Source organism: Mobula birostris, chromosome 28 (assembly GCF_030028105.1).
Source record: "Mobula birostris isolate sMobBir1 chromosome 28, sMobBir1.hap1, whole genome shotgun sequence".
Taxonomy (NCBI): Eukaryota; Metazoa; Chordata; class Chondrichthyes; order Myliobatiformes; family Myliobatidae; genus Mobula; species Mobula birostris.
In genome coordinates this window covers 3,870,443-3,894,893 of record NC_092397.1, presented here as the reverse complement: position 1 = coordinate 3,894,893, position 24,451 = coordinate 3,870,443, and the positions used below count along the sequence as shown (strand labels likewise).

Sequence of the window (24,451 nt, the reverse complement as noted above, 5' to 3'; positions counted from 1 at the left end):
GCATCTCCTTCCAATTTACTTTGGCTAACCCCTCTCTCATACCACTGTAATTTCCTTTATTCTGCTGAAATACTGCTATGTCAGCCTTTACTTTCTCCCTACCCAATTTCAATCATTTTGTGATAATTGTCTCCTAAGTGTTCTTTTATCTTAAGCTCCCTAATTATCTCTGGTTCATTACATAACACCCAATCCAGTATAGCTGACCCCTAGTAGGCTCAATGATGACAAACTGCTCTAAAAAGCCATCTCATTCTCTCGAGATCCATTGCCAACCTGATTTTCCCAATCTCCCATGACTATCATAACATTGCCCTTTTGACGTGCCTTTCCTATTTCCTGTTGTAATCTGTGGCCCACATCCCAGCTACTGTTGGGAGACCTGTGTATGATTGCCATCCGGGTCCTTATACCCTTGCAGTTTCTTAACTCAACCCACATGGATTCAACATCTTCTGACCCTAAGTCATAGTCATACATTACTGATCCCGAGGGAAATTTGGTTTTGTTACAGTTGCACCAACCAAGAGCAGAGTATAAATATAGCAATATATAACCATAAATAATTAAATAATAATATGAACATATAGAACATATTTCTACTGATTTGATGCCATGGATTTGTGCCTTGGAAGCTTTCCAGGGTCGCAGGCCTGGGCAAGGTTGTATGGAAGACCGGCAGTTGCCCATGCTGCAAGTCTCCCCTCTCCACGCCACCAATGTTGTCCAAGGGAAGGGCGTTCGGACCCATACAGCTTGGCACCGGTGTCATCGCAGAGCAATGTGTGGTTAATTGCCTTGCTCAAGGACACAACACGCTGCCTCAGCTGAGGCTCAAACTAGTGACCTTCAGATCACTAGACCGACGCCTTAACCACTTGGCCACGTGCCAACACACCATCTGTAACAGTGCAACAAGATCTTCTACCTTATTTCTTCTACTCTGTGCATTGAGATATAACACTTTGATTGCTGTATTTGCTACCCCTTTTTGATTCTGTATCCCTCATTCACTGATTCTCACCCTACTGGCTACAATTATGTCCTATCATCTGCCTGCCCTTTCTGACAGTCTGACTGCACGCTGTCTTTGCTTTTTTACCATCCGTCCTATCTGAGTCCCTTCACTCTGGTACCCATCCCCCCCACCGCCAAATTAGATTAAACTCTCCCCAGCAGCTCAAGACTATTGGTCCCCCTGGGTTCAGGTGCAATCCATCACTTTTGTGCATGTCATAACTCCCCCAGAAGAGATCCCGACGATCCAAGAACCTGAAGCCCAGCCCCTGCACCAGCTTCTCAGTCACGCATTCATCTGCCAGATTATCCTGTCTCGACCCTCACTGGCGGCAATCTAGGAATTACTATTCTGTAGGTCCTGCTTCTCAGCTTCCTACCTAGCTCTCTGAATTCTCTTTTCAGGACCTCTTTGCTTTTCCTTCCTATGTCATTGGTACCAATATGCACCAAGACATCTGGCTGCTCTCCCTCCCTCCCCAAAATGTTGTGGACGTGATCCAAGGCATCCCTGACCCTGGCAACATACCATCCGGGTGTCCCGTCCACGTCCACAGAACCTCCTCTCTATTCCCCTCACTCACTATCGAGTCCCCTATCACTACCACTCCCTTCTTCTCTCTCTTTCCCTTCTGCACCACGGACCCATGCTCAGTGCCTGGAACCCTGGGGGCCATCCCCCACAACAGTGTCCAAAGCGGTGTGTTTATTATTGAGGGGAATGGCCACAGGGCTGCTCTGCACTAACTACCCATTCACACTTCCATTCCTCCTGACGGTCACCCAGCTACTCGCCTCCTGCAACTTCGGGGCGACTATTTCCCTGTAACTCTGACCGATGATCTCCTCGCTCTCCCGTACAAGCCGGAGGTCATCCAGCTGCCGCTCCAGATCCCTGACACGGTCTTCAAGGAGCTGCAGCCAGACGCACTTCAGGCTGATGTAGTTCCCCGGGAGACTCTGGATCTCTCAGGACTCCAACAGCCGGCACGAAGAACACACAATGGCTACTTACCACACTGTGCATGGTAAGAGAGGGGAAAAAAAAGGGGAACCGTAACAGAAACTTGCCCAGAACCAGTGCCTCTTTCGAGCCAAAGCCTGACACTTCTACTCTCACCACTGGCCTACCCCCAACAGCGGCCGCCCTGCTTGTCCCTTCTGTACTTTTAAGCGTGTGTCACCAACCTGCGAGAAACCTCGTCGCTGTGGCCTGCTCCTGCTGCGGACTGGGCTGCTGGAATGAGCTCCTTTGATAGACTCTAGGTCTCTTTTGGCGGGGGGCAGTGCTTGCATGGTCGGGGAGGAAGGGGATGGTTGATTCTTATGCTGCTGCTCGTGCGACGGGAGGGGGGAAGGGGGTCGGGGTTCTGATGTTTCTGTCATTCATTCTATTGGGTTTCTTGTTTCGTGGGTGTCTGTGAAGAGTAAGAATTTCAGGTTGTTTACTGCAGAGGTCCCCAGCCGTTTTTGCACTGCGGACCAGTTTAATATCGACAATATTCTTGCGGACCAACCGGCAGCGGGGTGTTCAAGTAGGGTTAAACTCACCTCAGCATGTCTTTTAGGGTTGCCAACTTTCTCACTCCCATATAAGGGGCAAAAGTAGCAGTCAAATCCCAGGACACTTTACCCCAGGAAACACTACCGTGACCATGAAGCCTTGTGAGGGCAGCTGTGTGCGCATGCGTGACGTGCGCGTAGACGTGCGGATTTGTGTACGTGCTGATTTTTTTTTGTCCACAAATCAGTTTTGGCTTAATCTACGGAGGCAGGAGGAGAAGATGGCAGCGCGCCGTGCGTGCGCAGCTCTCCGGTGAAAATGATATCGTATCCATTAAATAGGGGCCGTGGACAATTCTGATTTGATGGAGAATGGACGTGAAAGCACAGATGAACATCTGGAGAAATTTCTGAAACGCCCATTGGCTGCTGTCATTACTGTGTGATCGTGAATTTTTCGGAGGGTAGGCCTCAGAATCCCCGGCCTTGCCTGCTTTTGATGACCGAGAAGGAGGTCGAATCGTTTGGACAGAGATGGCGCTCAGTATTCGGTGTCGGAGAGCTGATCAGAGCTCGAAGTTTTCGGATGACTCAGAGTCGGATTGTGGTCGGCATGGCAGGGAGAGTTTTTCGTCTTTCTCCCGTCTGCGTGAGATGTGGGACATTTGAGAAACTTTGAACTTTACTGTGCTCAGGGACTTCTTCATCAAGTTACGGTATTGTTACACTGTTTGTAACTATATGTTATAATCATGTGGTTTTGTCAGTTTTTTCAGTCTTGGTCTGTCCTGTGTTTTGTGATATCACACCAGAGGAAATAATGCATCATTTCTTAATGCATGCATTACTAAATGACAATAAAAGAGGATTACGTGTCTTCATAATCATAAGCTTCCCGACTATACTGTATATACATTATTTCTACTTTATATAGGCTGTGTATTCATCATATCATTCCTGCTTTCACTATATGTTAGTGTTATTTTCCGTTTTATGTGTTATTTGGTATGATTTGGTAGGTTATTTTTTTGGGTCTGGGAACGCTCAAAATTTTTTCCCATATAAATTAATGGTAATTGCTTCTTCGCTTTACGCCATTTCGGCACGAAAGGTTTCATAGGAACGCTCTACCTTAGCAGGGGAAATACAGGGCAAGGGCGATCCCATATGGGACAAACCAATTTAGCCCAATATACGGGATGTCCCGGCAAATACGGGACAGTTGGCAACCCTATGTTCAGGTTCAACAGTGCACGACAGGGAATGAGGAAAGGTGCAGCTGACTCATATCGTTTCCTCACGGCCCGGTAGCACTTCCTCTGCGGCCCAGTACCGGTCAGCGGCCCGGTGGTTGGGGATCGCCGGTATACTGTATATATTCTCTGATGTTTCTATCATTCATCCTATTGGGTTTCTTGTTTTCTGGGTGTCTGTGAAGAGTAAGAATTTCAGGTTGTATATTGTATATATTCTCTGATGTTTCTGTCATTCATTCTTTGGGAGTTTTCTCTCTGTTTCGTGGGTGTTTGTGAAGACTAAGAATTTCAGGTTGCGTACTGTATACATTCTGTGATATTAAGTCGAACCATTTTAAGGGAATTGTGTGTTTATCCATAGGCTGCCCTGTTCCCTTTGGATCGCGGAGTGACACGGGACGCTGGCTGACCAAACGCTCGCCGCTGGCAGGTGAGTGGGAGATCACGTACTCTGCTGCCTCCTGTCTGAGGTTGGCGTGTGACCTGGGAATTGGCTGAAAGAGGCCATTCAGTCCTTTGAATCCCTGCTGGCTCCCTGTGCGACAGTTCCAGCCCCTCGTCCCTGCACTCTACTAGAATTCTGGAATGGAAGCCCATAGGACGCAGGAGTACAATCAGGCCACTCGGCCCATTAGGTCTGCTGCACCATTCCATCACGGCTGATGGACCCTGTGCCTGGTGACGTGGGATTTCAGGCTTCTGTACCTCCAGCCCCATGGGAGCTGCGAGAAGATGGCATGGCCAGGACAGTGGGGATCTTTGTTGATGGATGTCGTCCTCCAGAGGCAGCGCCTGTTGTAGGTTCTACCGTCGGTTGGGAGCGACGTGCCCGTGACGTATTGTCCCGAGTCCTCTACTCTCTGGCAGCTCCTCGTGAGACTGAGACGCACGAGCAGAAACGGCCCATCGAGTCTGCTCCGCCATTTGATCATGGCTGATTTATTAACCCTCTCAACCCCATTCTGCTGCCTTCTCCACATAAACTTTGACACCCTTATTAAGCAAGAATCTGTCAGCCTGTGCTGTAATTGTACCCATTGACTTGGCCTCCACAGCAATGAATTCCACAGATTCACCACCCTCTGGCTAAAGACCTCTCCCCTCTATTTTGTGGCTGGATCCTCTGGACCTAGACTCCCCCACTATAGGAAACATCCTCTCCACATCCACTCTATCTGTGTCCTCTGGTCCTAGACTCCCCCACTATAGGAAGCATCCTCTCCACATCCACCCTATCTGTGTCCTCTGGTCCTAGACTCCCCCACTATAGGAAACATCCTCTCCACATCCACTCTATCTGTGTCCTCTGGTCCTAGACACCCCACTATAGGAAACATCCTCTCCACATCCACTCTATCTGTGTCCTCTGGTCCTAGACTCCCGCACTATAGGAAATATCCTCTCCACATCCAATCTATCTGTGTCTTCTGGTCCTAGACTCCCCCACTATAGGAAACATCCTCTCCACATCCACTCTTCTCCACATCCACTCTATCTGTGTCCTCTGGTCCTAGACTCCCCCACCATAGGAAACATCCTCTCCACATCCACTCTATCTGTGTCCTCTGGTCCTAGACTCCCCCACTATAGGAAACATCCTCTCCACATCCACTCAATTTCAACATTCGTTAAGTTTCAGTGAGACAACCCACCTTCATTCTTCTAACTTCCAGCGAGTACAGACCCAGAGCCATCAAACGCTCCTCACATGTCAAGCCCTTCAACACTGGAATAATTTTCGTGAACCTCCTTTCAACACTTTCCAGTTTCTTAGATAAGGGGCCCAAAACTGCCCACGATACTCCAAGTGAGGCCTCACCAGAGCCTTGTACAGCCTCAGCATTACATCCTTGCTCTTGTGTTCAAGCCCTCTTGAAATGAACACTAACATTAAGGATGAGTGGCAAACTTCACTGTACAGTTCGTTGAACGTGGAGACACTGTTAGAGAGAGTGGCGAAGAAGGCGTTGGGCACTTCTGCTTTGATCAGTCGGGGCACTGAGCGGGATGTCATGTTACACCTGTCCAAAGCATCGGTGAGACAGCACTTGGAGTACTGTGCCCACCTGTAGGAAGGACGTGGTTGAGTTGGAGAGCGTGCAGAAAAGATTCACGAGGACGTAACCACGACCGGAGGTCGTTATTTGTTGCTGTTTATTGATATTGGCGTCCGCGCACAGTTTGTTGCCTCCTGCACTCCGTTTGGTCTCTCATCGGTCCCGTCTACGGTTACTGTTCCGTCGGTTTGCCCGCGGGAAAGTGAATCCCTGTGGTCAGGGCGGCGGTGAATGCTGGTGGCTGGGCTTGGGGTGTTTAACGTCGCGGGGTTCGCCCAGCTTGGCGACTAGCTTGCAGGCATTTCTTCGCCGGTTGGCGCGACACCCTCAGTCCGCAGTCGTCGGTGTCTCTGTCTGGGGGAGATCATGGTGACCTTGGGGCCTTTGATGTTGCTTGGCCGGGGGAGAGAGCTGATGCTCTTTGCTGTAATAAGTGGGGGAAGGGAGAGGGTTGATGCTTTGCTGCTGTTTGTGCGACGGAGGGGGAGAGGATCTTTGGGGCTCTAATGTTTTTCTGTCTCTCACTCTTTGGGGATGTCTGTGAAGAGTATGAATTTCATGTTATAACCACATAACCATATAACAATTACAGCACGGAAACAGGCCATCTCGGCCCTTCTAGTTCGTGCTGAACGCTACTCTCATCTAGTCCCACCGACCTGCACTCAGCCCATAACCCTCCATTCCTTTCCTGTCCATATATCTATCCAATTTAACTTTAAACGACAACATCGAACCTGCATCAACCACTTCTGTTGGAAGCTCGTTCCACACAGCTACCACTCTCTGAGTAAAGAAATTCCCCCTCATGTTACCCCTAAACTTTTGCCCCCTAACTCTCAACTCATGTCCTCTTGTTTGAATCTCAATGGAAAAAGCCTATTCACGTCAACTCTATCTATCTCCCTTATAATTTTAAATACCTCTATCAAGTCCCCTTCTCAACCTTCTACGCTCCAAAGAGTAAAGACCCAACTTGTTCAACCTTTCTCTGTAACTTAGGTGATGAAACATTCTAGTAAATCTTCTCTGTACTCTCTCTATTTTATTGACATCTTTCCTATAATTCGGTGACCAGAACTGTACACAATACTCCAAATTTGGCCTCACCAATGCCTTGTACAATTTCAACATTACATCCCAACTCCTATACTCAATGCTCTGATTTATAAAGGCCAGCAAACCAAAAGCTTTCTTCACCACCCTACCCACATGAGATTCCACCTTCAGGGAACTATGCACCATTATTCCTAGATCCCTCTGTTCCACTGCATTCTTCAATGTTGTATAATGTCTACATTCTCCAGCATTAAATGGAACTGTTGAGGGATTGTGGTTATATCAGCCCCCTTTTGGTTGCCTCGGTTGACTGGGCTGGGGGGGGGCTGCTATATAAATGCCAGCACTCCCAGAGGGAAACACCAAGAACTGTGTACTGCGGATGTCACCTCGATGGGTGATGAAACGTCTACCAGCTAATTGCCAAGCTCAGCGAACTCCGTACAAATCTCGGGGCTGTATAAGGTGATGTGCATGTACTTCGATAACAAAACTTACTTTGAACTTTGAAGCCCGAAGGAGAGACTGGACAGGATGGGACTGTTTCTCCTGGGGCGACGGAGGCCGCGGGAGGGCGGGGGGTGACGTTATCGAAGGCTTATAAAATCACAGGGGGGGTAGCTAAGGTGGACGGTCATGGTCTTTACCCCAGGGTAGAGGAGTCCAGAACTAGAGGCCGGTGGTTTAAGGTGAGAGGAGAGATTCAAAAAGGATCGGGGGGCAACTTTTTCACCCAGACAGTGGTGACTGTATCTTGTGAGCTGCTAGACGAGGTGGTGGGGCAAGTACAGTTACAAAGTTTAACGTCCATTTGGATAGATACATGGACGGGAAAGGTTTAGGCGATTAAAGGCTAAGTAGAGGCAAGACTCACAAGGCCACAGTGCAGCCTTCCCCAAGACCCACGGGGCGCCAGTGCAGATTTCCACAGTGTAGCCTTCCCCAGGGCCCATGGGGCCATAATGTACCCTTCTCCGAGACCCACGGGGAGCCAATGCAGATTTCCACAGTGTAGCCTTCCCCAGGGACCACGGGGCCATAATGTAACCTTCCCCGAGGTGCACAGGGCCCTGATGCAGTCTTCTACAAGCCCACAGGGTAACTAGCTATTTGCTGGGTCAGGATAAGATGCTCCTAACAAGCTCTCTCTACCTCCCTGTCTGTCTGTCTCTCCCTCCCTCCCTCCCCCTCTGTCTCCCCCTCCTTCCCTATCTCTCTCTCTCTCCCTCTCTGTCTCCCTCCTCTCTCCCTCACCCCGCTCCCTCTTGCTCTCATTACCACAGTCTCTCTCTCTTTCTCCTTCCCTCTCTTTCTCCCTCTCTCTCTCTTTCTCTCCCCGCTCCCCCTCTCCCTCTCTACACACCATCCTTACACATCTGGGGAAGAGGGATGCTGAGGTGAGAATGCTGCTCTTGGACTACAGTTCAGCATTCAACACCATAGTTCCCTCCAGGCTCGACAAGGAGCTCAGAGACCTCGGCCTTCACCCTGCCTTGTGCAGCTGGATCCTGGACTTCCTGTCAGATCGCCGGCCGGTGCTAAGAGTGGGCTCCCTCACCTCTGCCCCTCTGACTCTCAACACAGGAGCCCCTCAGGGCTGCGTACTGAGTCCCCTCCTTTACTCCCTGTATACCCATGACTGTATCGCCATCCACAGCTCCAGTCTGCTAATTAAATTTGCTGACAACGCTACACTGATCGGCCTAATCTCAAACAATAACGAGGCAGCCTACAAGAGAGGAAGTCTTTGAGTGATGTCAAGAAAACAACCTCTCCTTCAATGTTGCAAAAACAAAGGTGCTGGTTGTGGACAACAGGAGGAATGGAGACAGGCTAACCCCTATTGACATCAATGGATCTGGGGTTGAGAGGGTGAACAGCTTTAAGTTCCTCGGCATCCACATCACCGAGGACCTCACGTGGTCTGTATCTACCGGCTGTGAGGTGAAAAAAGCACAACAGTGCCTCTTTCACCTCAGATGGTTGAGGAAGTTTGGTATGGGCCCCCAAATCCTAAGGACTTTCTACAGGGGCACAATTGAGAGCATCCTGACTGGCTGCATCACTGCCTGGTACAGGAACTGTACCTCCCTTAATCGCAGGACTCTGCAGAGAGTGGTGCGGACAGCCCAGCGCATCTGTAGATGTGAACTTCCCACTATTCAGGACATTTACAATGAGAGATGTGTAAAAAGGGCCCGAAGGATCATTGGGGACCCGAGTCACCCCAACCACAAACTGTTCCAGCTGCTACCATCCAGGAAACGGTACCACATCATAAAAGCCAGGACCAACAGGCTCCGGGACAGCTTCTTCCACCAGGCCATCAGACTGATTAATTCACGCTGATACAACTGTATTTCTATGTTATATTGACTATCCTGTTGTATATAACATTTATTATAAATTACTATAAATTGCACATTGCACATTTAGATGGAGATGGAGAGGTAACGTGAAGATTTTTACTCCTCATGTATATGAAGGCTGTAAGTAATAAAGTCAATTCAATTCAATTCTCCCTCTCCCTGTCTCTCTCCCCCTCCCGCTCTCCCCGTCTCTCCGTCTCTCCCTCTCCCTGTCTCTCTCCCCCACCCGCTCTCCCCGTCTCTCCGTCTCTCCCTCTCTCCGTCTCTCCCTCTCTCCGTCTCTCCCTCTCTCCGTCTCTCCCTCTCCCTGTCTCTCTCCCCCTCCCACTCTCCCCGTCTCCCCGTCTCTCCCTCTCTCCCTCTCTCCCTGTCTGTGTCAGCCCTGGGAACAAGAACAAGATCAATAAAAGCTCTCCCAGTGGCCACACATTTTAATTCCACGTCCCATTCCCATTCTGATATGTCTATCCACGGCCTCCTCTACTGTAAAGATGAAGCCACACTCAGGTTGGAGGAACAACACCTTATATTCCGTCTGGGTAGCCTCCAACCTGATGGCATGAACATCGACTTCTCTAACTTCCGCTAGGCCCCACCTCCCCCTTGTACCCCATCCGTTATTTATTTATATACACCATTCTTTCTCTCCTTTTTCTCCCTCTGTCCCTCTGACTATACCCCTTGCCCATCCTCTGGGTTCCCCCTCCCCCTTTTCTTTCTCCCTGGGCCTCCTGTCCCCTGATCCTCTCATATCCCCTTTGCCAATCACCTGTCCAGCTCTTGGCTCCATCCCTCCCCCTCCTGTCTTCTCCTATCATTTCGGATCTCCCCCTCCCCTTCCCACTTTCAAATCTCTTACTAGCTCTTCTTTCAGTTAGCCCTGACGAAGGGTCTCAGCCCGAAACGTCGACTGTACCTCTTCCTAGAGATGCTGCCTGGCCTGCTGCGTTCACCAGCAACTTTGATGTGTGTTGCTTGAATTTCCAGCATCTGCAGAATTCCCCATGTGAGCGGATGAAATTTAGTGGAGGGGAGGGATTGTGAAGGGGTGGGGGGGAAAGCTGGTGGGTCTGCAGTGTTTTGTAATGTTCCCAGGTTAGTGCTGGGAAGGCAGGGGATAGTTTATGGCGAGGTGGGGAGAGACAGGGAGGGGGGAGGCGGTGGGAGGAGTCAGTGTGGAGGGATGGGGAGATTCAGGATGACGAGGAGAGAGAAGGGAAGATGGGGAGAAGGATCAGTATGGAGAATAACGGGGGGACAGACTGAGAGATGGGGAGGAGGAGAAACAGGAAGGAGGGAGAGACAGAGAGTAGGATCAGTATGGAGAATGGGAAGGGGGAGAGCTGGAGCGACCGGTGGGGGGGGGGGGCGCGCGGAGAAGGAGAGATCAGGAGGGGGAGAGACAGGGAGACGGGGAGATGGGGAAGGGGATGAGTCGGGTTCACTCTTGGAGTGAGCCTGATAATGACATGCATGTCACCGCTGCTCGTGGAGGGGGACAGAAGGTCTTTTGTACGAAGATTTCTCTCTCCCATTCTGTCCCACTGTCTCTCTCAATCTCTCTTTGTCTCTCTCTTTTTGTGTGTGTCTGTCTGCTTCTCTCTGTCTCACTCTCCCTCCTCTCCCTCTCTCTTCTCCGCGCACACACCCACCCCCTCGGTGGGCTGTCTGACCTCCCCTGTAAAGGGGCAGGCCACCGTAAGCTCAGGGGCGGGTCAGGGAGCCTTTTTTCAAAGCTCTGCCCCGCTGCCCCCTGGTGTGGACAGTGCAGGGGATGAGAGATCAGTCCTGTTCCCTGCAGAGCGTGAGAGTGTGGGTGGGTGGGGCAGTGTGCGGGGAGGGGGCGAGGGAGGGAATTCCATGATGTGACTGCGGGACAGGGCGAGCTTGAGGGCCTGAAATTTGTTTTAATTTGAACACACACCCGCTCCCTTTGGTCTGGAGGCTGCCAGCGATCCTTTGACCTGCGCCGTGCGATAGGAAGAGACGGGGCAGGCATGGGAGGCAAGCCTCTCTGAGAGAATAGGACAGAACTTTATTGGCATTGCTGAGACAACAAGGTTGTGCTGTTACTTCAGTCTGTGCAGAACAATGCATGTGGTACATCTTCACTTTGCTTTAAATTCCCATATTTTCATGCAACAAGTCAGTTTGATAGTCCATAACACTCAAAGGCATTTGGCTAGCCGGGGTGTAGCGTTATTCAGCTGCACAACAGCCCTTGGGAAGAATCTGTTTTTCAGTCTTATTATCTCTGTAGGAGATTGAACGCACAGTGTCCGGGACGGGGTGGGTCTTTAATGATGTCATGAGCACGCTGTAGGCATCGGGAGTCGTACATGGTCTCCAGGTTGTCGAGTCCCGGTGATGTACGGAGCTAATCACCCTTTGGAGAGCTTTGTGACCTGCCTTGCTGCAGACAGAGTCCCACGCTGCCATTCCACCCGTCAGTACGCTCTCCGTCGCACACCGATCAAAGCTGGCCGGCTGTTTTGGGGGCAGATTAGCTCTTTAAGCCCCTCAAGGTAGTATAGTCACTGTGGTGCCTCCCCTACTGTCGAGGTTGTGTTGACAGCCCCTCAGTGATGTTTAACTCCGAGAACTTGAACCTGGAGACCCATTCCACTGTTCATGAACGGCGGGGCTTGCTCGGGATCTCTTGTCTTCCTGAAGTCAGTTCTCATTTCTTTTGTCTTCCCGCTGTTGAGTGATAGGTCGCGGTCCCTCGCACCAGTTGGACGATTCGATATCGTGTGTGACTCGGCCGGCCACAGTTGTGTTGCCTCGCCAGTTGGAGGCCGAATCACTGCCCCGCAGCCCGTCGCAGTACATGGACTACACGGCTACACAGCACTGGGAGAGGCCGTTCGGCCCAACTGGTCCATGCTGGCCCAGTTGCCCCACCTGAGTGCATCCCATTGCCCCATGCCGCTCTAGTGCAGGCGTTCCCAACCTGGGGTCTACTGACCCCTGGGTTAGTGGGAGGGGGTCCATGAAGAGGCTAGGAACCCCTGCTCTAAGCCTTTCCTGTCTGCGTACCATGTAAATACAGTGTTGAGAAGTGTCTGGTCATGCACTTCGGGGTAGGCGGAGTAAGAACATCGGCCGTTTTCTAAACCGAGAGCAAATTCAGAAATGGGCGGTGCAGAGAGACTTGGGAGTCCCTGTAGGTTGAGCCTGCGGTGAGGAAGGCAAATGGGATGTTAGCGTTCATTTCCAGAGGACTGGAATATACAAGCAAGGATGTAATGCTGAGACGCGAGGAAATCTGCAGATGCTGCAATTTTGAGCAACACACATCAAAGTCGCTGGTGAACGCAGCAGGCCAGGCAGCATCTCGAGGAAGAGATACAGCCGACGTTTCGGGCCGAGACTCTTCGTCAGGATGAAGTCCTGTCCTGACGAAGGGTCTCGGCCCGAAACGTCGACTGTACCTCTTCCTCGAGATGCTGCCTGGCCTGCCGCGTTCACCAGCAACTTTTATATGTAGTGCTGAAGCTTCATAAGGCATTGGTCGGACCACACATAGTGAGCAGTTTTGGGCCCCGAATCTGAGAAAGGATGTGCCGACATTGGAGAGGGTCCTGAGGTGGTTAACGAGAATGATTCTGGCAATGAAAGGGTTAATGTATGAGGACCGTTTGATGGCTCTGGGCCTGTACCCACTGGAGTGTAGAAGAATCGGGGGGGGGGGGGGTCTCACTGAAATCTATTGGATATTGAAAGGCCTTGATAGAGTGGATGTTTCCTGTCACGAACAAGAGAAAATCTGCAGATGCTGGAAATCAAAGCAACACGCGCTACAGATGCCGGAGGAACGCAGCAGGTCATGCAGCATCAACGGAAAGAAAGTACAGTCGATGTTTCGGGCCCAGACCCTTCGACAGGACAAACACCTGAGGCTGTTTTTTATGGCGGGGGAGTCCAGAACCAGAGGACACAGCCTCAGAATAGAGGGGCCCATCTTAGGACGGAGAGGAGGAAGAAATTCTTTAGACGGAGGGTGAGGAATCTGTGGAATTTGTTGCCGCAGACGGCTGTGGAGGGCAAGTCGTTGGGTGCATTTAAAGCGGAAGTTGATAGATTCTTGATTAGTCAGGCTGTCAAAGGTTAAGGGGGAGGAGGCAGGAGAAAGGGTTGGGAGGGATAATAAATCAGCCATGATGGAATGGCAGAGCAGACTCGATGGGCTGAATGGCCTGCTTCTGCCGCTACATTTTATGGTCTCATGAGAAGCTGCAGAAATAGTGGACTCGGCTCAATGCACCACGAGCACATCCCACCCTGTCATCAGGCGTATCTCCAGGAGGTGCTGCCTGAAGCAGGCAACGTCCACCATCCAAGAGCCCCGACATCCGCACCATGCCGTCCTGACGTAGCTCCCATCGGGCAGGAGGAACAGAAACCTGAAGTCCCACACGGCCAGGCACAGCAACCATCAGCCACGGTGCAATGGTGTAGCAGATTTCAACAGGCCAAATGTCCTGATTCTGCTTCTGTGTCATATGGGCTTCCGTACTAGAATTCTGGGAGAACGCAGGGTCGAAGGAATGAGGCAACGTCTCCACCCCCCCAGCCTTCCTTTCCAGTCCTGATGAAGGGTCTCAGCCTGGAATGTTGACTGTTCCTCTCCACGGATACTGCCCGACCTGCTGAGTTCCTCCAGCTTTGTGAGTGAGTGTGTGTGTGTGTGTGTGTGTGAGAGAGAGAGTGTGGGCTGCTCTACTGAGCATCTGCAGAATCCCTTGTGCTTACACATTGTCATAGACTGGTTTGAGTTGGATTGGCCTGTCTTTGCTGGTTTGTATTATCCTGGATTGGGGTATTTTACGTTACATTGGTTTGGATCGGATCACATCGCAGTGCTCTCGATAGGGTTCTGTTCAGTGGTTCAATAATTCAATTGGCCAATTTACTATCAGAGAATGCAGACAGTTTACAGCCTGAAATTCTTACTCTTTGCAGAGGTTTGGGTGGGTTCGGAGCGGATTGGGTTGGTTCGGATTGGATTGGGTCGGTTCGGAGTGGATTGGGTCGGAGTGGATTGGGTTGGATTGGATTGGATTGGATTGGGTCGGTTCGGAGTGGATTGGGTCGGTTCGGATTGGATTGGGTGGGTTCGGAGTGGATTGGGTCGGTTCGGATTGGATTGGGTGGGTTCGGAGCGGATTGGGTGGGTTCGGAGCGGGTTGGGTTGGTTCGGCGGATTGGGTGGGTTCAGAGCGGGTTGGGTCGGTTCGGCGGATTGGGTGGGTTTGGAGCGGGTTGGGTTGGTTCGGAGCGGGTTGGGTTGGATGGGATTGGATTGGGTCGGTTTGGAGTTGATTGGGTCGGTTCGGAGTGGATTGGGTGGGTTCGGAATGGATTGAGTCGGTTCGGAGTGGATTGGGTCGGTTCGGAGTGGATTGGGATGATTCGGAGTGGATTGGGTCGGTTCGGAGCGGATTGAGTGTGTTCGGAGCGGATTGGATTGGGTGGGTTCGGAGTGGATTGGGTGGGTTCGGCGTGGATTGGGTGGGTTCGGAGTGGATTGGTTCGGTTCGGAGTGGATTGGGTCGGTTCGGATTGGATTGGGTCTTTTCGGATTGGATTGAGTGTGCTCGGAGCGGATTGGGTGGGTTCGGATTGGATTGGGTTTGTTCAGAGCGGATTGGGTGGGTTCGGAGCAGATTGGGTGGGTTCAGAGCGGGTTGGGTTGGTTCGGAGTGGGTTGGGTTGGATCGGATTGGATTGGGTTGGATTGGATTGGGTCGGTTCGGAGTGGATTGGGTGGGTTCGGAGTGGATTGGGTGGGTTCGGAGCGGATTGGGTGGGTTCGGAGCGGGTTCGGTTGGTTCGGAGCGGGTTGGGTGGGTTCGGATTGGATTGGGTGGGTTCGGATTGGATTGGTTCGGATTGGATTGGGTTGGTTCGGATTGGATTGGGTCGGTTCGGATTGGATTGGGTCGGTTCGGATTGGATTGGGTCGGTTCGGATTGGATTGGGTCTGTTCGGATTGGATTGGGTCTGTTCGGAGCGGTTTGGGTCGGTTCCGAGGGGATTCGGTCGGTTCGGAGTGGATTGGGTGGGTTCAGAGTGGATTGGGTGGTTTCGGAGTGGATTGGGTGGGTTCGGATTGGATTGGGTGGGTTCGGATTGGATTGGGTGGGTTCGCAGTGGGTTGGGTGGGTTCGGAGTGGATTGGGTCGGTTCGGAGCGGATTGGGTCGGTTCGGAGCGGATTGGGTGGGTTCGGAGCGGATTGGGTGGGTTCGGAGCGGATTGGGTGGGTTCGGAGCGGATTGGGTGGGTTCGGAGCGGATTGGTCTGGTTCGGATTGGATTGGGCTGGTTCGGAGCGGATTGGGTTGGTTCGCAACGGATTGGGATTGGGCTGGTTCGGAGCGGATTGGGTGGGTTCGGAGCGGAGTGGGTGGGTTCGGAGCGGATTGGGTCGGTTCGGAGTGGATTGGGTCGGTTCGGAGCGGATTGAGTGGGTTCGGAGCGGATTGGGTGGGTTCGGTGTGGATTGGGTGGGTTCCGAGTGGATTGGTTCGGTTCGGATTGGATTGGGTCTTTTCGGATTGGATTGGGTGGGTTCGGAGCGGATTGGGTGGGTTCGGATTGGATTGGGTTTGTTCAGAGCGGATTGGGTGGGTTCGGAGCGGATTGGGTGGGTTCGGAGCGGGTTGGGTTGGTTCAGAGCGGGTTGGGTTGGATCGGATTGGATTGGGTTGGATTGGATTGGGTCGGTTCGGAGTGGATTGGATTGGGTTGGATTGGATTGGGTCGGTTCGGAGCGGGTTGGGTTGGTTCGGAGCGGGTTGGGTTGGTTCGGAGCGGGTTGGGTGGGTTCGGATTGGGTGGGTTCGGATTGGGTGGGTTCGGATTGGATTGGTTCGGATTGGATTGGGTCGGTTCGGATTGGATTGTGTCTGTTCGGATTGGATTGGGTCTGTTCGGAGCGGTTTGGGTGGGTTCCGAGGGGATTCGGTTGGTTCGGAGCGGGTTGGGTGGGTTCGGATTGGATTGGTTCGGATTGGATTGGGTTGGTTCGGATTGGATTGGGTCGGTTCGGATTGGATTGGGTCGGTTCGGATTGGATTGGGTCTGTTCGGATTGGATTGGGTCTGTTCGGAGCGGTTTGGGTCGGTTCCGAGGGGATTCGGTCGGTTCGGAGTGGATTGGGTGGGTTCGGAGTGGATTGGGTGGTTTCGGAGTGGATTGGGTGGGTTCGGATTGGATTGGGTGGGTTCGGATTGGATTGGGTGGGTTCGCAGTGGGTTGGGTGGGTTCGGAGTGGATTGGGTCGGTTCGGAGCGGATTGGGTGGGTTCGGAGCGGATTGGGTGGGTTCGGAGCGGATTGGGTGGGTTCGGAGCGGATTGGGTGGGTTCGGAGCGGATTGGTCTGGTTCGGATTGGATTGGGCTGGTTCGGAGCGGATTGGGTTGGTTCGCAACGGATTGGGATTGGGCTGGTTCGGAGCGGATTGGGTGGGTTCGGAGCGGAGTGGGTGGGTTCGGAGCGGATTGGGTCGGTTCGGAGTGGATTGGGTCGGTTCGGAGCGGATTGAGTGGGTTCGGAGCGGATTGGGTGGGTTCGGTGTGGATTGGGTGGGTTCCGAGTGGATTGGTTCGGTTCGGATTGGATTGGGTCTTTTCGGATTGGATTGGGTGGGTTCGGAGCGGATTGGGTGGGTTCGGATTGGATTGGGTTTGTTCAGAGCGGATTGGGTGGGTTCGGAGCGGATTGGGTGGGTTCGGAGCGGGTTGGGTTGGTTCAGAGCGGGTTGGGTTGGATCGGATTGGATTGGGTTGGATTGGATTGGGTCGGTTCGGAGTGGATTGGATTGGGTTGGATTGGATTGGGTCGGTTCGGAGCGGGTTGGGTTGGTTCGGAGCGGGTTGGGTTGGTTCGGAGCGGGTTGGGTGGGTTCGGATTGGGTGGGTTCGGATTGGGTGGGTTCGGATTGGATTGGTTCGGATTGGATTGGGTCGGTTCGGATTGGATTGTGTCTGTTCGGATTGGATTGGGTCTGTTCGGAGCGGTTTGGGTGGGTTCCGAGGGGATTCGGTCGGTTCGGAGTGGATTGGGTGGGTTCGGAGTGGATTGGGTGGTTTCGGAGTGGATTGGGTGGGTTTGGATTGGATTAGGTGGATTCGGAGTGGATTGGGTCGGTTCGGAGTGGATTGGGTCGTGGTCGGAGTGGACTGGGTGGGTTCAAAGCGGATTGGGTGGGTTCGGAGCGGATTGGTCTGGTTCGGATCGGATTGGGCTGGTTCGGAGCAGATTGGGTTGGTTCGCAGCGGATTGGGTGGGTTCGGAGCGGAGTGGGTGGGTTCGGAGCGGAGTGGGTGGGTTCGGAGCGGGTTGGGTGGGTTCGGAGCGGGTTGGGTGGGTTCGGAGCGGGTTGAGTGGGTTTGGAGCGGATTGGGCTGGTTCGGAGCGTATTGGGTTGGTTCGGAGCGGATTGGGCGGGTTTGGAGTGGATTGGGTCGGTTCGTAGTGGATTGGGTGGGTTCGGAGTGCATTGGGTGGGTTCGGATTGGATTGGGTCTGATCAGAGCGGATTGGGTCGGTTCGGAGTGGATTCGGTTGGTTCCGATTGGATTGGGTCGGTTCAGTGTGGCTTGGCTACTCTGAACTTTACTGATCAAGAATGGTTCAGAACAGAGACGAGGAATTTCTTTACCCAGAGGGTTGTGAATCTGTGGAATTCATTGCCACAGGTGGCTATGGAGGCCAAGTCATTTAAAGTGGAGGCTGAGGGGTTCTTGATTAATCAGGGCACCTAAGGTTATGGGGAAAAGGCAGGAGAATGGGGTTGAGGGGGATAGTAAATCAGCCACGTTGGAATGGCAGAGCAGACTCGATGGGACGAATGGCCTGATTTTACTCTTGTGTCTTATGATCTTATTTTGAGGATCCGTCGTTTTGGACTGTATTGTATTGCCCTAGTTTGAGGATACTTTATTTTGGACTGGAGTTATTTGTTCTGGATTGGGAATCTGTAGTTTTAAACTGGGTTTAATTGTGTGTCGGTTTGAACCATTGTCCCGGACAAGGCTGTTCTTTTGGATTTGTCTTGGTTCGGGACGCCCTGTTTCAAATTGGATTGCAGTGGCTTGTGTCACTTTGAGCTCGTGGTTATTTTTGGACTGGGCTGCATAATTTTGCGGAGGGTTGCATCGCTTTGGATAAGGTTACGCTCGACCGAGCTGGGCTGCAATGCCTCGGTGGATCGGGACAAATTCCTCCCTCGGATCATGTCACGGGCTTCTGGACCCGTGTGCGTTGGGTGGGCATGGCGCGGTGTTGGGGTGGGTTTGCCAGGCTGGGGTGGCATCGCACTTCCTTGGGACTGCCGGGCATGGAATTCCTCTTGGATCGGCTCGCGTTGACCTCACATGAACCAGCCTCTTCTGAGGGAGTCCATTCCTCCCGCTTCCTGCCTCCTCCGGAGCTAAAAATACGCCGGCGAGTTTGAGCAGAGGCGGCTCGGGGGTGGGTGATCACCTCCCCAGTGACCCTCAGCCATAGGCAACCCCCTCCATTGCCCACCAACCCCTCCCACCCGTGCGACCCAGGCGAGTTTGCTCTGTCTCGCTGCTTCAAATCGAATGCAAACATAAAAAGGAGCCGACAGGACCGCCTCCAGCTTGCAAAGCACCGGAGGGGACGGGACGGGACGTGCGGAGTGCAGCGTGCTCCGAGGGTAGGGTTTACTTTCTTGTCAGGGCCTGGGAGGAGGGCGGAAGGTTCCAGCCGGAGGGGGGGCGGTGTGGGGTGGGGAGTGGAGTGGGTGCTCGGTGAGGCGGCGCTCGCTGCCGGCACTACTTTCGCGCCGGGGCCGGGCTCTCATTGTGCGCGAGCACCGGAGCCGCGCGCTGGGGGTTTGCGGGCGGGAGGTGCCGCCGCGGCCGGAGGGAGCGACCGGGGACCCGGCGCCCGGGACTCGGGGAACGGGATCGCACACGCCCGGCACGGCTTGCACAATAAACTCCCCGCTGCATTGATCACTTTGCACGGGAGGCGCAGGCAGGCGGCAGCGGCGGCTCTGCAAGGAAGAAAGAAGTAAAGAGGAGGAGGAGGAGGAGGTGAGGAGGGAGCGCGCACTTGGAGGCGGCGCAGGAGCGGAGTGGCTCCGGAGGCGCTTCCTCACAGGTAGGAGGGAGCGGGACGATGAGGAGTGGGGAGGGCGTGAGTGTGAGGATGAGGGGAAGGGGTAGGGTAAGGTGAGGATAAGGGGTAGTATGAGGGGACGGCGAGTAAGGGAACTGTGGTAGGGGAGGGGGAGGATGAGTGAGTGAACAATGGTAGGGGAGAGTGAGGATGAGGGTTAGGGGAGGATGAATATGGGAACAATGGTAGGGGAGGGTGAGGATGAGGGGTAGGGGAGGATGAATGAGGGAACAATGGTAGGGGAGGGTGAGAGAGATCAATGGCTAGAGGAGGGTGAGTATGAGGATGAAGGGTAGGGGAGGATGAGTGAGGGAACAATGGTAGGTGAGGATGAGGGGTAGGGGAGGGTGAGGATGAGCGAGGGAACAATGGTAAGGGAGTGTGAGGATGAAGGGGAAGATGAAGGGAAGTGAAGAGGGGGAGGAGGAAGAGTAGGGGTAAGGGGAAGGATGAGGGGTGGGGTGATGAGGAAGATGAGGGGTAGGGGTGAGGGGATGAAGAGGATGAGGGTAGGGGTGAGGAGGAAGATGATGGGTACAGGTGAGGAGGAAGATGAGGATGAGGGGTAGGGTGAGGGGGACGATGAGGATGGGGGTAGGATGAGGAGGAAGACGAGGATGAGGGTAGGGGTGAGGAGGAAGATGATGAGGGGTACGGGTGAGGAGGAAGATGATGAGGGGTAGGGTGAGGGGACGATGATGGTAGGATGAGGAGGAAGGTGAGGATGAGGGGTAGGGGTGAGGAGGAAGATGATGAGGGGTAGGGTGAGGGGGACGATGAGGATGGGGGTAGGATGAGGAGGAAGGTGAGGATGAGGGGTAGGGGTGAGGAGGAAGATGAGGATGAGGGGTAGGGGTGAGGTGGTAGGAGGGATAGGGCTGAGGGGGATGATGAGGATGAGGGGTAGGGGTGAGATGAGGATGAGAAGTAGGGAAATGGGGAGGTTGAGGATGAGAGGTAGGGGTAGGGGAGGTTGAGGATGAGGGGAGAGGGGAAGTTGAGGATGAGGGGAGAGGGGAAGTTGAGGATGAGGGGTAGGGGAGAGGGGACAATGAAGAAGGATAGGGGAGGATGAGGGGTAGGGGAGAGAGGAGGGTGAGTGAGGGATCAGTGGTAGGGTAGAGATAGGATGGGTAGGGAGTCATTTGGATGTGAGGTTTGGAAGCGGGTATTGGACACTGTTGGGATGTGGGTTTGGAAGGGGAGGGTATTGGACACTGGATGTGGGGTTTGGAAGGGGGTATTGGACTGTTTGGATGTGGGGTTTGGAAGGAGGGTATTGGACACTGGATGTGGGGTTTGGAAGGAGGGTATTGGACACTGGATGTGGGGTTTGGAAGGGGGTATTGGACACTGGATGTGGTGTTTGGAAGGGGGTATTGGACACTGGATGTGGGGTTTGGAAGGGGGTATTGGACACTGGATGTGGGGTTTGGAAGGGGAGTATTGGACACTGGATGTGGGGTTTGGAAGGGGGGTTTTGGACACTGGATGTGGGGTTTGGAAGGGGAGTATTGGACACTGGATGTGGGGTTTGGAAGGGGAGTATTGGACACTGTTTGGATGTGGGGTTTGGAAGGGGGTATTGGACTGTTTGGATGTGGGGTTTGGAAGGGGGGTATTGGACACTGGATGTGGGGTTTGGAAGGGGGTATTGGACTGTTTGGATGTGGGGTTTGGAAGGGGGTATTGGACACTGGATGTGGGGTTTGGAAGGAGGATATTGGACACTGGATGTGGGGTTTGGAAGGGGAGGGTATTGGATACTGGATGTGGGGTTTGGAAGGAGGATATTGGACACTGGATGTGGGGTTTGGAAGGGAAGGGTATTGGATACTGGATGTGGGGTTTGGAAGGCGAGGGTATTGGACTGTTTGGATGTGAGGTTTGGAAGGGGGATATTGGACACTGGATGTGGGGTTTGGAAGGGGAGGGTATTGGACATGGTTTGGATGTGGGGTTTGGAAGGGGGTATTGGACACTGGATGTGGGGTTTGAAAGGGGGTATTGGACACTGTTTGGATGTGGGGTTTGGAAGGGGGTATTGGACACTGGATGTGGAGTTTGGAAGGGGGTATTGGACACTGGATGAGGGGTTTGGAAGGGGATACTGGACACTGGATGTGGGGTTTGGAAGGGGAGGGTATTGGACTGTTTGGATGTGGGGTTTGGAAGGGGGTATTGGACACTGGATGTGGGGTTTGGAAGGGGAGGGTATTGGACTGTTTGGATGTGGGGTTTGGAAGGGGGATATTGGACACTGGATGTGGGGTTTGAAAGGGGGGTATTGGACACTGGATGTGGGGTTTGGAAGGGGGTATTGGACACTGGATGTGGGGTTTGGAAGGGGGTATTGGATACTGTTTGGACGTGGGGTTTGGAAGGGGGGTATTGGACACTGGATGTGGGGTTTGGAAGGGGGTATTGGATACTGTTTGGACGTGGGGTTTGGAAGGGGGGTTTTGGACACTGTTTGAAAGGGGGGTATTGGACACTGGATGTGGGGTTTGGAAGGGGGTATTGGACACTGGATGTGGGGTTTGGAAGGGGAGTATTGGACACTGGATGTGGGGTTTGGAAGGAGGGTATTGGACACTGGATGTGGGGTTTGGAAGGGGGTATTGGACACTGGATGGGGGGTTTGGAAGGAGGGTATTGGACACTGGATGAGGGGTTTGGAAGGGGGTATTGGACACTGGATGTGGGGTTTGGAAGGGGGTATTGGACACTGGATGTGGGGTTTGGAAGGGGGTATTGGATACTGTTTGGACGTGGGGTTTGGAAGGGGGGTTTTGGACACTGTTTGAAAGGGGGGTATTGGACACTGGATGTGGGGTTTGGAAGGGGGTATTGGATACTGTTTGGACGTGGGGTTTGGAAGGGGGGTTTTGGACACTGTTTGAAAGGGGGGTATTGGACACTGGATGTGGGGTTTGGAAGGGGGTATTGGACACTGGATGTGGGGTTTGGAAGGGGGTATTGGACACTGGATGGGGGGTTTGGAAGGAGGGTATTGGACACTGGATGAGGGGTTTGGAAGGGGGTATTGGACACTGGATGTGGGGTTTGGAAGGGGGTATTGGACACTGGATGTGGGGTTTGGAAGGGGGTATTGGATACTGTTTGGACGTGGGGTTTGGAAGGGGGGTTTTGGACACTGTTTGAAAGGGGGGTATTGGACACTGGATGTGGGGTTTGGAAGGGGGTATTGGATACTGTTTGGACGTGGGGTTTGGAAGGGGGGTTTTGGACACTGTTTGAAAGGGGGGTATTGGACACTGGATGTGGGGTTTGGAAGGAGGGTATTGGACACTGGATGTGGGGTTTGGAAGGGGGTATTGGACACTGGATGTGGGGTTTGGAAGGGGAGGGTATTCGATGGAGTTTTTTTGGACGCAGTTTTGAGGCATTGGTGTTGATTTGTACCTCAAACCTCGGGAACCGAGTTCCATGTGTCTCTGAAAGGGAGGGGAAGCCACTCGGCTGGAGATTGTCATGCTCTCTGGGCTCCTTGGAGTCCACGATGGTGCCTCTGCGCTGTTAGAAACACGGCCGGGGGGGCCATGAACCGCAAGCAGCCCAGGACTGGGACAGAGCGCTGTAACCTGCCTCCTCCGCAGGGCAAGTGTATGCAGAGTCTGGAATGTATATCGGCTTCAGAGGTAGGGGGAAGGGGAGACGGGTCGTCTGGTCGGTGACAGAACCTGGCAGGGGTGTTGATGCAGAGCTCTGGCCTCCCAGTGAGACGTGCTTTGTGTTCATCTGCACGAGGACGTCTCTTTAAGGCATTAACAGAGGTTGTTTGTAATCCCTACCACTCACATCTGTTCTATCTAGTGCTAGAGGACTCTCTGTCCCTCGGCTAATTGTAGTGTGACAGCTAGCTGGGAGGGGAGTGTTTCCGTGAGGTCTCCGCTGATCTGAATCTCAACTCGATATGCCCACTTTTTCCGCCGGCATCCCCAGTTAAAAATCTGTGTCTCAAAATCTCCTTGGGTGCCCCACGACTCGGGACCCCTTTGTGTGAGGAATCTTACCAGCGCTGACCGAGTTGGCTGTAATTCAAAGGTGGTTTTCGCTCCTTCGCCAGGGATTATTTGCTGTCTGTCAATACCGGTGTTGTTTTTTTTGTCCTTCCCAACCTCAGGAAGCCACAGAACTGATTTTTCAAGGAGGTAGCCTCGGGGGATTTAGCTGCTGAGATACAGGAATGAGTCATTTAATCTTTCCCCTACCCCCCCGCCCCTTTTCCTTCTCGTTACCCTCCCTGGCACCCACCTCCTCATACTCCTACCCTCCTCCCCTCTGTGTGTGAAGCTGACTGTTTTTGCTTCTCTTTCTCTCCCCCCGCCCCCCCCCCACGACGCCTGAAGCCACAGGCGGTACACCACCTCCTTCCCACCAGCTGCGATGTGTCAATTCATAGGCGCTCCAGGAAGCCGTTCCTTCCTGTGACCCCCCCCCACCTCCTCAACCCCGTCCCTGAACAGACACTGCCACCTTGGTCAGTAGGGGGAGGTGTGATGTGATTCAGTAGGAAGAGGTTGTTCTCTGAGTGAGTTGGTCCAGGGTCTGTTAAATCAGAGATAGAAAGGGAGGCGCTTCTGTGTGTGTGTTGGGGTATATGAGATGAATTAGGCCATTTGGCCCATCACACAATTGCTTCACCATTCAATTTTTTTTAAACCTCCTTCCCATGTACCCCCTGAACCTGCTTCTCAATCAAGAGCCAGCCAGCCTCTGCAATGAATTCCACAGATTCCGACTGGTGCCCAGTGGTGGGTGGTGCCCGATGTCTGGTTCTAGTGTCCCGGGATTGATTTTGGACATCAGAATCAATGATATTGCCAGTGACGTACAGAATGTTGTGAAATTCATTCTTTGGTGGCAGCCTCTTCCTCTCTGTGGTCAATGACTATTACCTCACATCTCTGTAGTTTTGCACTATTTGTTTTTTTTTTAATATGTCCGTAAACCATAGAAATTTACAGCAAATTACAGGCCCTTTGGCCCATAATGTTGTGCCAACC

General features: G+C 53.0%; 1 protein-coding gene across 7 annotated transcripts in view; it reads left to right on the top strand.

Moving 5' to 3' along the window:
- rcor2 (REST corepressor 2) overlaps window positions 1–24,451 on the top strand; it is a 225,000-nt gene that overhangs the window by 147,651 nt on the left and 52,898 nt on the right. For 3 of the 7 annotated variants that reach the window (XM_072246011.1, XM_072246006.1, XM_072246007.1), the window contains exon 3: window positions 4,138–4,206. In XM_072246011.1, the coding sequence (XP_072102112.1) occupies window positions 4,138–4,206 (69 nt within the window). Of the gene's footprint in view, window positions 1–4,137; window positions 4,207–4,238; window positions 4,574–18,785; window positions 18,955–19,087; window positions 19,404–24,451 lie in introns of those variants that run through there. The other 4 variants (XM_072246008.1, XM_072246012.1, XM_072246010.1 and 1 more) reach the window with 4 other exon arrangements.